The sequence below is a fragment of the Astatotilapia calliptera genome, chromosome 5 (assembly GCF_900246225.1).
Source record: "Astatotilapia calliptera chromosome 5, fAstCal1.2, whole genome shotgun sequence".
In the NCBI taxonomy this organism is placed as follows: Eukaryota; Metazoa; Chordata; class Actinopteri; order Cichliformes; family Cichlidae; genus Astatotilapia; species Astatotilapia calliptera.
This window is the reverse complement of record NC_039306.1, coordinates 3,226,956-3,240,426: the sequence shown is the minus strand read 5'-3', so window position 1 is coordinate 3,240,426 and position 13,471 is coordinate 3,226,956. Positions and strand designations below refer to the sequence as shown.

The 13,471-nt window shown below is 41.6% G+C and overlaps 1 protein-coding gene across 1 annotated transcript; it reads right to left on the bottom strand.

Annotated features, from left to right (window-relative positions):
• Positions 1-11,406: 11,406 nt before the first annotated feature.
• LOC113021627 (odorant receptor 131-2-like) lies at positions 11,407-12,570 on the bottom strand. Its single transcript, XM_026166326.1, has 2 exons — positions 12,439-12,570; positions 11,407-12,189 (listed from the first exon to the last, which is right to left on the bottom strand). The coding sequence occupies exons 1-2, from the start codon at positions 12,568-12,570 to the stop codon at positions 11,407-11,409; spliced, it is 915 nt and encodes a 304-aa protein (XP_026022111.1).
• Between the last annotated feature and the right edge of the window lie 901 nt (positions 12,571-13,471).

The following is a 13,471-nucleotide window of genomic DNA, read 5'->3' as shown; positions in this document are numbered from 1 at the left end:
GCACATGCAAGCATCTCAACGGCAGCTCGCAACAACAAATAGAACCTTCATAACTGAATACAGAATATATATTAATTATAAATTGCGTTACCACAGGTAACAAGCAATACTAATTACATAGTGACAAACACACATACATATACATGTACATGTACATACATACGCACACACTTTCTTTTTTTTTGGAATCCATACCAGCAATGGTAAGAGAACAGACATTACAGAGCACACTAAAACCATCATTGAGTATACTGTGACCAGACCAACTGTTTGTAGAGAAATTAAAATCTATGAATATTTTTGCATTGTTTCAATTGTAAACTCAGACTGTTCCAGAGTTTCACACCACATACAGACACACAAAAACCTTTACGGGTTGTTCGAGTTCTGGGTAATTTGAATTCTCCAAAGCCTCTCACATTATAAACCCTTTCTCGAATTTCAAATATAGTTTGTAAATTTGCCGGGAGAAATTTATTAAAGGCTTTGTATAAGATTATAGATGTATTGTAATTAACCAGATCCTGGAATTGAAGTAACTTTGCCTGAAGAAAGAGTTTGTGAGTATGATCTAGATAACCAGCCTTGTGAATAATACGCAGTGCTCGTTTCTATACTGTGACTAATGGATTAGTTGTATTTTTATATGTGTTTCCCCACACTTCCACACAATATATAAAATATGGAAGAACCAGGGTACAGTACAGAGTACGAAGTGCATCTTTATCAAGGTATGGTTTCACTTTGTTCAAAACTGCGATGCTTCTGGAAATTTTGTTTTTTATGTGTCTGACGTGGGGTTTCCATGAAATTTTGTTATCAATTACAACTCCCAAAAATTTGTTTTCACTCACATTATCAATTGGTACACCTTCAATGATAATTGTTAATTCTATATTATATTTTAAATTACCGAAAAACATTGCTTTAGTTTTATTTATATTTAATGATATTTAATAAAGACTTAAAACTGGCACTGATGTAGCCTGTCTAATATGGAGAGGAAGGTTATTCCAAAGCATCGGCGCTGCAACAGAGAACGTTCGGTCTCCTCCAAGTTTCAGCCAAGACTTTGGGGCCGAAAGCAGCAACTGCTCAGCTGACCGAAGGGAACGAGTGGGGACGTGGGGTTTCAACAAGTCAGACAAATAAACAGGTGCCAGACCATTTAGAGGTTTAAAAACCAATAAAAGGACTTTAAAACGGGTCCTAAATTCATAATTCGTCACCTATGACGTGTTTTCAGTTTTGCTCATCATTGAGTGTTTTTTAGGTCTTAATCTCTTAAACTTATACTTTCTTTTAAATTCTTATTTGTTTTGTTTCTTCCCCACATGCAGTGGGTTTTTGTCAGGGCTCTGTGTGCGGGCAGGCGGAGATGAGGATTCAAATGCAGGACTCGGAAGACGGAATGCAACTCAAAAACCTCAGCTTTATTGCTGGCAAGAAAACAAAACATGAAGTGAGGCCTGAACACTGAGACCAAAAAACACACAGGCATAATCTGATGGTACAACGCGACACCGAGCATGGGAAAACACAGGGCTTATATACACACAGGGTAGCAACGGGGGAATCGGCAACAGGAGGGAGACACAGCTGGGAGAGATCAGGGCTAACGAGACAGAGGGAACAAAGTTGCACACATTAACATAAGACAAAGACTTTCACAATAAAACAGGAAACATGAATCACAACTCAGAGACACGGACTCAACACAGAGAGACAGAAAATGACACATGGAACTGAACTATACATGAAACCACAATTCCTAAAACATGGATAACAGAAACATGAAACTCTAATAATAATACTAATCACAACCACAACAAGAGAACAAGAAAACAATCCATGATGCAAAATTAAACCAAAACATAATAAACTCAAAATACCGTGAACAAGAACCGTGACAGTACCCCCCCTCTAAGGGCTGGTTCCCTACAGCCCTAAACAAAAAAGCACATCACAAAACCCCCAGCTAACGAAACTCGAGGCTGGCTGGGTTCTCTTGTGATTCCTGGAGTATTTTAACCTCCAAGGCATGCATTTTTAATTTCTCTTTGATATTTGGGCTGATTGGAGCCGGAGAAATGTATAAACAAAGAATTACCAGCTTTATTTTTTTTCTACCTTATTTTTGTTTTTAAGAAATAATATGAGCCACATCTGAGGATATTTGTTTAAAATTTTGATAAAACAGTAGCAGTATAATGTCCTGGATATCAGGCCCTTGCAGAGCAAAATTGAGGATTTTGGTCTAAATCTAAATAACCCAAAATGTGATGTCCACATATGTGGACGGAGGTAAAAATTAGAATGGGAGGCAGAGCCTTCAGCTTTCAGGCCCCTCTTCTGTGGAACCAGCTTCCAGTTGGGATTCAGAAGTCAGAGACACACTCCTGACATTATTCATCAGCATGTCACTTCTCAGGGAATATATAACAGAGAAAACTTTAATACTGACATTGTTTGTCCTCTCATAAATATTATTATCACAAAACAATCTATGGCTTTTAAATCAATTTACAAATATAATTTTGATAATATGTTTATTACATAGTTTTGTCTTACATTGTAATGTCTGTTCTTATATTATTATATTATTATTTTATAATTTTATTCTTTGATAACTGTTTTCTCCTGTTGTAAATTGCAAGTATGGTTCGTTTGTGAAGCACTTTGTTGTACTTGTGACTTTTAAATGTGCTATAGAAATAAAATTGAAATTGAAATTGAAATTGAATGCCTACCATAAACTAGTTTTCTCATTTTCTGGTGATTGATGATGACCATTATTTTAAATGCATCACACTTCTTATGGACCATGTCCATCCATCCTCTCATCCTATTCAGGGTCATGGGGCATTGGAGCCTATCCCAGCTGTCTTCAGGGCAGGGCACACCCTGAACAGGCCACCAGTCTGTTACAGGGCTAACACGCAGAGACAGACAACACTCACATTAGTGCAAAAGGTTGCCCTATTTCCAATTTTGAATCAATTAACACTAAAACAGGGACACACAGGGAAAACATGAAAACTCCACACAGATGTTAGAACTGAACTCAGGACTTTCTTGCTGTGAGGTAACAATGCTAACCACTAAACTACCATGCTGCCATGTGCTGCCACCATATCATTTTTTTAAACTTACTCATTTATCGGCATAGGGGAAAACAAAGGGAGAAAAATGGTACACCATAGACTAAACACTAAATTGAAGCTGCTAATTTAACCTTGGTCTTCAGTTGTTATTTTCAACATGTCTGCTGTGAGAAACAACTTCTATTCTCACTCAAGCTCGATTTGTAAGTGATTTTATATGCATACATTTTTAAGTTCACACATATATCTCTCATTTCATAAGAGTAAAGAGAAGAAGATCCAGACAATGTTCATTTCTAAACATGAAGTTTTAACTGAAGTAATATTTGTTATACAGGCAAAATATTATATTATGAATTTATATGCAAGAAAACACAGAAGAGGCACTCAGGTGGTTACCATCTCACATGTCATACATCTGTCTAGCAGGTCAGCTACTAATACAGGGTAGTCAAGTAATAGCAAAGGCCTTTGTGTGTGTGAGAGAGTTTGGTGAGAGTGTGGTTTAGTGAAGGCCTCAAACTGTTGCCCCATTATGTGAGGTGTGACTCATGAACGCGTTTAGATAAAACATAGCAACTTAACAAATTCACAAATGTGAATGAAAACATTTTAAATACTGCTTCAGCTCTTTACAATCCACTTTTTAGGGTTAGGGTTAAGGTTAGCATATTTTACTTGTGTTTACTAGTAAGATTTTTTTCTAATATTTAAATTTGTGATCGTGCTGGAGGTATTAAAGAGATTCTGTTGCAGTGGTTTGAATCCTATCTATCTCATAGAGTCCAATTTGTTCATGTATTTGCAGACTCCACTTCATACACTTAGGCTGATTATGGAGTTCCACAGGGTTCTGTGGTAGGTCTAGTTCTGTTTACTTTATACATGATTATTTTAGGCAATGTCATTACAGGGCGTAGCATCTATTTTCACTGCTATGCAGTTTATCTATGCATGAAGCCAGATAACGCACACCAATTTGTTAAACCTAAGGAATGGCCTAAAGACAAAATGACATGGATGGCCTCTCATTTTTTACTTCTAAATTCAGATGAAACTGGGGTTATTGTACTCAGGCCTAAAAATCTTGGAAATATGGTATCTAACCAGATATCTACTCTGGATGGCATTACCTTGGTCTCCAGAGATACTGTGAGGAACTTTGGAGTCATTTTTGACCACGAAATGTCCTTCAATGCACATGTACCGTCCCTTCCTGAGCCTGGTTCTGCTGGAGGTTTCTTCCTGTTGCTAGCTCATAGGGGGTCATATGATTTGTGGGGTTTGCTCTGTTGTCTTTTTATTATTGTAGAGTGTTTACATTAGAATTCAAAGCACCTTGAGGCAAAATTGAATTGAATTAAATGTACGCAAAAGGGGGCAAACTATTTTTCACACCACTGCAATTATCAGTTAACATAAGGGTCATTCCATTTCAAATCATCAAATTTTCAGAACAATTTCTGCACAATCATTTCTGATGGGTTTAAAAAAATTACATTCAAAATTTTGGACATATGTAATATTTGCTATGAAACTATAGCTTCATACTTAAAATATTTTTAAAGATATATGTTCTTGAAAATAATTTTTGGTCAACACACTTGCAGCATGTTATGTTTTTCACTTTGGAATCTGAGATCATGTTTGAACAGTATTATATCAAAATCTATTAAAGACTAGGTACCCCTGCCCCCCTCCAGGGGCAGGGGTACCTAGACCCGGTTTGTAGAGTACGCTTGGGGAGTGTGATCGTGTATACAGTGTCTCTTTATGTCTGTCCCCACGTTGGTTGAATGTGGTGTAAGTGCATATGAGAGCATGAGGGTGGGAATGGATGTTTGTGTCTGTGTGTGCCTGTATGTTTGTATCTATATGTCAGGTTGGGTATCAGACGCCACCTCTCTGGGGACATCTCGGGCCTTCCAAGGTTTGGAGGCCTATCTCCACCCACCACCACTTCCCCTGCCGGTGGCGGACTCCCTCAGGTGTCGGTGCGTTGGTGGTTCTTTGTATCTGGGGGTGGGCGTCCGGGTACACACCGGCTCACTCCTTGGCGGCCGCTTATTGGGGCTCGCTCGGGCCATTTCGGAGGTGGGGTGCCCCCGGCCTCTCGGCCTGGGGCTCGGTCACTCAGGCACAGCTGGCTGCCGGCGGAGCCCACGGGCGCATCACTGCAACTCCCCCTGGCTTCTGCTCCGCGGCTGCTGAATGAGCCCTCATCTGGGACTCTCCTTAGCTCTTACTGGGACAGTGGCGCAGCTGCCCCTCTGTGGGTCTTCCTTGGTCTCTTGTGTTCTGGGGGCCTCTGGATGTCTGGAGTTTTGATCTCCTCCATACCCGCTTGATACCATAAAGGACGGGGCTGTGGCTCCCCACACTCCCTAACAGATCATTACATGGAGAAACCTTTGGAATGCAAGCATGCTGATCCACACAGGTATGCACACAGGTGTACACATGGGTATTCACAGACGCGGACTAAAGCTTTCTTGGCTGCTGCCTCAAAGCACACTGTGCGCTGTCTATCTTGCGTGCTGAACAATATCGTCTATTATTTAGTAACTATTGATATCTATGACTAGCTAGTTTATTGTGATGGTGCTTTTTTTCTTCTATTATTATGTTGCTCTTTGTTGTTTGCTGTCTCCTCTGTTTGTTTGTTTTTTTTTCTCCATACAGGTGACCCAGGAGTTGTTTTTTGTTTGTTTGTTTGTTTGTTTGTTTTTTCTCTCTTCCCCCCCTTCTCACCGTCTCTTCTCCCCTTTGGTTTTCTTTCTTTCTCTCCCCCTCTTTCTTTCATTCTTTCCCCCTGTCCTATTTAAAAAAAAAAAAAAAAAAAAAGATGACAAAGGATGAACTGAAGCGCCGCCATCACGTGATGTCACATGCTGCTGTTTCTGATGTCAAAAAAAAAAAAAAAAAAAAAAAAAAAAAAGACTAGTGATGGGATTTCCGGCTCTTTTTAGAGAACCGTCTCTTTTGGCTTGGCTCACTGAAAAGAGCCAGCTCATTCATATATATATATATATATATATATATATATATATATATATATATATATATATATATATATATACATATATATATATATATATATATATATATATATATACACGCCTTTGGAGCAGAGGATCGCAAGTTCGATTCCTGCCTGGGGCGTCTGTATCCAGTAAGGGTCCTAAGGCTAGACCCCCTATGCTTAGTGAGCCTACCGCAGACATGAGCGAGACAGATAAATATGAAGGCATGCCGGCTCGGACGTCGCCCGGATCAACAAGGTCTGCGTCAGGTGTTGAGGAACCAGGGCACCCTGACGACAAGTGGGCTACTGGAACAAGAAGGCATCGGTGGGCAAGAGACGAAAACAGGGCGTTGTTGGAATGCTACTACGCAAGTAACCCTGGCGGAAGGGGCTACACGAATAGGATGAGGGACCTATGGATTCTTCGATACCCAACATCCACAATGACAGCGAAACAACTAGTAGCTCAGTGTTCCAACATTCGAAAGAAGGGACTGCTATCACAGCTAGAGATTGACAAGGTACAACATAAATGCTACGGCAAGGAGTCAGGATGCCAGGTCAGGGGGGAGATATCATCACCCCTACCCGAGATTGGGTACATAGCCCCAAGTGCGATAGGAGAAGGATCGTTGAGTGCGAGAGGAACTGACCTGAAAAATAGGATCATGGCCAAGCTTGAAACCTTGATCCCCCGTAGCTGGTTACCAAGATTACGTGAAGTACCCTCAGAAGGTCTGCTAGATGATGTTAATGCAGCACTACAGATGATACCTACAACCACGATTACTGACACTAACAAGCTGATGTACAATACGGCAGCAGTGATCAGTGAGATGCTTGGCTACAAGTTGAACAGCCACAAGGGGCAGTACCCTCCATGGAGAAGGAGGCTAGAGGGCAAGATCAAAGTAGCACGTAGGGAGGTTAGCCAACTAACGGAGTTGTAGAAGGTGTGACAAAGAAGGTGCCTAAGAAATACAGCAAACTGTCCATACCTGAGGCCTTGGAAACTGCCAAGCAAAGACTCACAGCCTTGGCCAGCCGCTTGAGGAGGTACACCAGAGCGATAGAAGGCAGGAGAATAAACCAGCTGTTCTCCACAGAACCAGCAAAGGTGTACTCTCAGTGGCAAGGGCACAATAATAATAAGAGAACAGCACCACCAAGGCTGGAGACGGAGCAATACTGGAAGAGCATATGGGAGAAGGACACAACCCATAATGGCAATGCTCAGTGGCTAGTGGATCTGAGGGCAGACCATAGCGACCTCCCTGAACAGGGTCCAGTAACCATCACAGTGGCAGATATCCAAGAAAGGGTCTCCAGTATGAAGAGCTGGACAGCACCAGGGCCCGACATGGTTCACGCCTACTGGCTGAAGAAGCTGACTGCACTCCACGAGCGTCTTCAAGCACAAATGAACCAGCCGCTAGTTAACGAGAGACACCCGGAATGGCTAACCGAAGGTCGAACGGTCCTGATCCCCAAGGACCCCAAGAAGGGACCGGTCCCATCCAACTACCGACCAATAACCTGCCTCAGTACTACATGGAAGCTCCTGTCAGGCATCATATCAGCTAAGATGAACAGGCACATGGGTCAATACATGAGCGGGACACAGAAAGGGATTGGCAAGAATACCAGAGGCGCAAAACACCAGCTACTGGTAGACAGAACAGTCAGCCAAGACTGCAAGACTGACCAACCTGTGCACTGCCTGGATTGATTACAAGAAGGCCTATGACTCAATGCCCCACAGCTGGATACTGGAATGCTTAGAATTGTACAAGATCAACAGGACCCTAAGAGCCTTCATCAGGAACTCAATGGGGATGTGGCGTACAACACTAGAGGCCAACTCCAAGCCCATAGCACAAGTCACCATCAAGTGAAGCGCCTTGAGTATGAAGCGCCTTGAGGCGACTTTTGTTGTGATTTGGCGCTATATAAATAAAATTGAATTGAATTGAATTGAAGTGCGGGATCTACCAAGGAGATGCTCTGTCCCCACTGCTGTTCTGAATAGGCCTGAACCCCCTCAGTGAGATCATTAACAAGACTGGCTACGGATACTGACTACGGAACGGAGCAGTTGTCAGCCACCTCCTGTACATGGATGACATCAAGCTGTATGCCAAGAGTGAACGAGACATTGATTCACTGATCCACACTACCAGGCTATACAGCAATGACATTGGAATGTCGTTTGGACTGGAGAAGTGTAGTCGAATGGTAACAAAGAGAGGGAAGGCAGTCAGAACTGAGGGGATTGAACTACCAGAAGGCAACATTGCAGACATAGAGGACAGTTACAAGTACCTGGGGATCCCGCAGGCAAATGGGAACCATGAAGAGGCCGCTAGAAAGGCTGCAACCACCAAGTACCTGCAGAGGGTCAGGCAAGTCCTGAGGAGTCAGCTGAATGGTAAGAACAAGATCCGGGCCATCAACACCTACGCCCTGCCCGTGATCAGGTACCCTGCTGGGGTAATAGGCTGGCCAAAGGAGGAGATAGAAGCCACTGACATAAAGACAAGAAAGCTCCTTACCATGCATGGAGGGTTTCACCCCAAGTCCAGCACCCTGAGGCTGTACGCTAAGCGGAAGGAAGGGGGCCGGGGACTGGTGAGTGTCAGCACCACAGTCCAGGATGAGACAACGAACATCCAAGAATACATTGGGAAGATGGCCCCAACTGACCGAGTGCTCAGTGAATACCTCAGGCAGCAGAAACCCAAGAAAGAGGAGGGAGACGAGGAACCATCATGGAAGGACAGGCCCCTGCACGGTATGTACCACCGGCAGATAGAGGAGGTGGCTGATATCCAGAAATCCTACCAGTGGCTGGACAAAGCTGGACTGAAAGACAGCACAGAGGCACTAATCATGGCAGCACAAGAACAAGCTCTGAGTACAAGATCCATAGAGGCTGGGGTCTATCACACCAGGCAAGACCCCAGGTGCAGGCTGTGTAAAGATGCCCCAGAGACAATCCAGCACATAACAGCAGGGTGCAAGATGCTAGCAGGCAAGGCATACATGGAACGCCATAACCAAGTGGCCGGCATAGTGTACAGGAACATCTGTGCTGAGTACAACCTGGAAGTCCCGAGGTCAAAATGGGAGATGCCCCCAAGGGTGGTGGAGAATGACCGAGCTAAGATCCTGTGGGACTTCCAGATACAGACGGACAAAATGGTGGTGGCTAACCAACCGGACATAGTGGTGGTAGACAAACAGAAGAAGACGGCCGTAGTGATCGATGTAGCGGTTCCGAATGACAGCAATATCAGGAAGAAGGAACACGAGAAGCTGGAGAAATACCAAGGGCTCACAGAAGAGTTCGAGAGGATGTGGAGCGTGAAGGTAACGGTGGTCCCCGTGGTAATCGGAGCACTAGGTGCGGTGACTCCCAAGCTAGGCGAGTGGCTCCAGCAGATCCCGGGAATAACATCGGAGATCTCTGTCCAGAAGAGCGCAGTCCTGGGAACAGCTAAGATACTGCGCAGAACCCTCAAGCTCCCAGGGCTCTGGTAGAGGACCCGAGCTTGAAGGATAAACCGGCCACAGGGGCGTGCTGGGTGTTTGTATATATACCACTCATATATATTCAAATCATTTAAAAAAATGTTCATTTACCTGTTACTACCACACACCAAATCCGGTCGTTGGTAATTGCTTGCTTGTGTAGCCACTAGGTAACAAAAGCTCAACACTTTGCCTGCATCCTGGAGCACTTCTGTTGTGTTTTGTACGTGTTTTGGAGTTTGTACGTGCTTTGTCTCTAGGGGCCACCGTAAATCTACTTTTATTTATTCTCTCCACATGAAATGTAATAAATAAATCATATATTACAAAAACCAACTATTCGCAGTTCAACTTTTAGCTATTTAAATTTTTAGCTTTTTCCTTTTAAACAAATTTTAAGTAAAACAACACAAAACACTGCAAACCACAACACAATTACATATAAACGAAAATATGAAAACAAAATGAAGATGCACATTCTCTGTCATATGGGCCTGCATGAATAAACTTTGTGAATCTTTTAACATCCACAACTGTGATTACTATACCTTTCTAATGTGACGTTGTTGTCCCTGGCTCTCTTTCTCTCTCTCTCTCTCGCCTGCTCTGTTCCTGTGCTACTGCGAGTGTAAATTCCACCCCTCCCCCCTCTTCCCAGCACAAAGCACAAGGCTCGTGTGCTGAGTGAAGCAGAAAAAAAGAGTGAGAGAGAGGGAGAGAGAAAGAAAAAAAAAACCCACGGCTGGCGATAAGGAGCCGGCTCGTGTCGTTCACTTCAAAGATCCGGCTCTAAGAGCCACTTCGTTCGCGACCGACACAGCATCCATAATTTAAGACAAATGTATTATTATTACCATATTATTCCATTTGAGCACACATAAATAAAAAAAAAAACACAAAATATTCTTAAATACAGTGGAACCCTGACTTACGAATACCCCATGTCACGAAAAATTCAAGTATGATACCAAATAACACAAGTGAAAACTGAAAAGCTGGATCAGATCACTGACAATGAGCCAGTCCATTCAGATCAGTTCAGTGGTGTTCTTCATTCACTTCATCACTGCAAGTTCAAGCACTAATGTAGCTTACAGGAAGCCAAAAGCAATAATTACTAATTAACAGTACTATATAAAGTATCCTGCTCTGCAATTTCAAAATTTCCCTCCACATAAACCACCACATAAAATCCATTAGTGAGCCAATGGTAGCAAAATGTTTGCAGGAAAAAGGCTCATTTGATTATTTTCCCATCATGCACATAATTGGAGAACCTGTCTTACATAAGTAACAACAAAACTGTTATACCATTTTTCAATTTAGCACAGTAATGCTTTATGGAAAAATGGACTGTCAATGAAGTAGCATCTTACTTTGGAACATATTACACTAAACACTGAGCACCAAAAATGAATCCAATAACACCAAATTCTGAAAACTCATGAAAATATGTTTTTATTTGCTGTAGGTTAGGTTACTGCAGTTTTCTCCTTTGTGATACAAACAGGAAGTTACAGTATTTCTGCCTACAGCTTCAAAATGCAGAGACTAACAGAACACTGTTTCACTGTGAATGAGAGTTTAGAAAGATCAAAAAAATTGTAAGTCAGTATGATATGAGAAACATAAAGTGAATTTCACTACTCCCATTACTTCTACTTAGCCTGTATCTAAAAGAAAATGGTAATAAAATTAAGAGAAATTGATAAATGTGTAACGTCAACAATGTCTGTCTTGTCTGGGTTACCTGTGTACAAAAGCATTAGCATTTTTTGTATGAAACAAGTATTTTTTCAGGTACTTTCTGAACATCTTATCTCGTATCCCATAAATAATTGGACTGATGATTCGAGGCAAAACATGTATTAGTATTGAGACTGTGTAGCGAATAGTCAGTACTCCACTTGGAAACAAGGATGTCAAACCATTGAGCAGCAAATCATGCACGTAGTTGAGCATGCACAGCAGCAGCTGGAAGCCGTGCAGCAGTACAGTGTTTCTTGCTTTCCTGGCGTTTGTAGCAGCTGCCTGTGCAGCGAAAAGGATTCTGAAATATGTGTAGACAAGGGTGAGCCAAACAATAACCAGAAATACAATGTTGGATATATCTTTCTTCTTTTCTAGCTCAGGAGGTCTGAAAGTTGTTTTCCAAAGGCAGAAGACTCTTGAATGAAAGAAATCTCTGGATTCTGTGGCCAAGATGGTGAATAAATCTGGCAGAATTGTAAGTGAACTTAGCATCCATATCACTGTGATCACAACGGTTACATTTTTGACTGTACAGATCTGTGAGTGCTGGAGAGGGAAGCATATGGCAACATAACACTCTACTGCCATCACAGCGAGGGTCATTGGAGTGTTAAGGCTGGAAATGACGGCAATCACTAGCAAAATAATACAGAAGGGCACATGAAGAGTGAAAATGGCGTAACTGAGAACTTGAAGGAGGGTGAACATGATGAGCAGGAGGATATCATTGATTACCAGATGAATGTACAGGATGTAACGAGGATTTGTGTTGAAAACCTGAAGAGAAGGACAGGATTTAGAACATGAAAGGTGAATTATTCCACTAAACATTGAACGGTGGATAAAAAACAACTGCTTCAGTGACCAAACTTGGACGTCCAAAAATATCACTTAAAAGACGTCACTCCAACGTCTCTTTGCGCGATGGAATGTTCACCGTGCAGAACATATCACATTCTGTCGTCTAGTATCTAGTTCTAAATGGATGTAATAAATAGATGCAAAATTTATGAGCAGGATACAGACCTCATGTTTTTTGAATGTGTGCAGCAAGGTGCCGTTGACATAGATGATGGCGATACTGAGGACCACAGTTATCACATTCTTGACAATAGCTATGTTTAACGGGTCCCGATACGTAACTGTTGTCAAATTCATGGCAGCATTTGAAAGGTTCTTGAGTTGGCCAAAAAACCTGTAGACATCATTGATTGTTATGGCAGGTTGTAACACAGAAGGTGTTAACTTTAAAAACACGGCAAAGTGTTGATATCTATGAGCATTCCTTATCTGATTAATAATAATCTTAGAAATCTTAAATATTCTGCAACACTATTACACCAACCATAAAACACCATATCCAAGAATCAAAAATAATTCATTTTGCTTAAGCAAATAATTTACATTTCAGAAAATGCATTTTCTGCAATGTAATCCACCATAAATTATTTATTCTCATCAATTTTATAAAGTTCAAAAACCTTTCTGCTCCAGTTTACAACAAACTATGCTTTTCTGCACTAAACTCTGCTTTAGTTAAGTGTGAACTGCAATAAGACATTTTCATTAAAGAAAAAACTCCAAGTTTGACCTATAACATTAACTTAGTCACAACGAGCTGGATAATAGTAGCATTCTCAGTCAAAGCAGTAACTTAAATCATAGTTGATAATTGCGCCTGGTTGTGTTACAATCAGAGTTATTATATAGCTGATCACATAAAATAAAATATACTACACTAAATGATTCAGTACAATAAAAATCTCAAAGAATATATAAATTGTTTTTATAAACAACCCCACCCACCAAAGAATAGGTGCTCACCTGGTTATGGTTGACTTCTGTCTTGTAGCACTTGCCAGTGATTTGATAATTTATAATAGTGGTTATATGCAAATGACGTCAGGTGTGTCTATACTGTATGTGTGAGAGAGGGAGACAGTGCCTAAATGTTTGTGAGTAGTAGGAGTGCTCGTACCCATTAGTGCATGCACGTGTGTATTAGGCACTTTTGCTAGCTCACAGAGAAGAGACAAGAATCTCTGCAAATGTGTCAATA

What these genes read in the sequence shown, in the direction of transcription:
- LOC113021627 (XM_026166326.1), bottom strand. Translation starts at nt 12,570, where the DNA reads ATGAATTTGACAACAGTTACGTATCGGGACCCGTTAAACATAGCTATT. An exon ending in ACACATTCAAAAAACATGAG is followed by an intron (nt 12,190 to 12,438) that starts GTCTGTATCCTG and finishes CCTTCTCTTCAG; the next exon opens with GTTTTCAACACAAATCCTCG.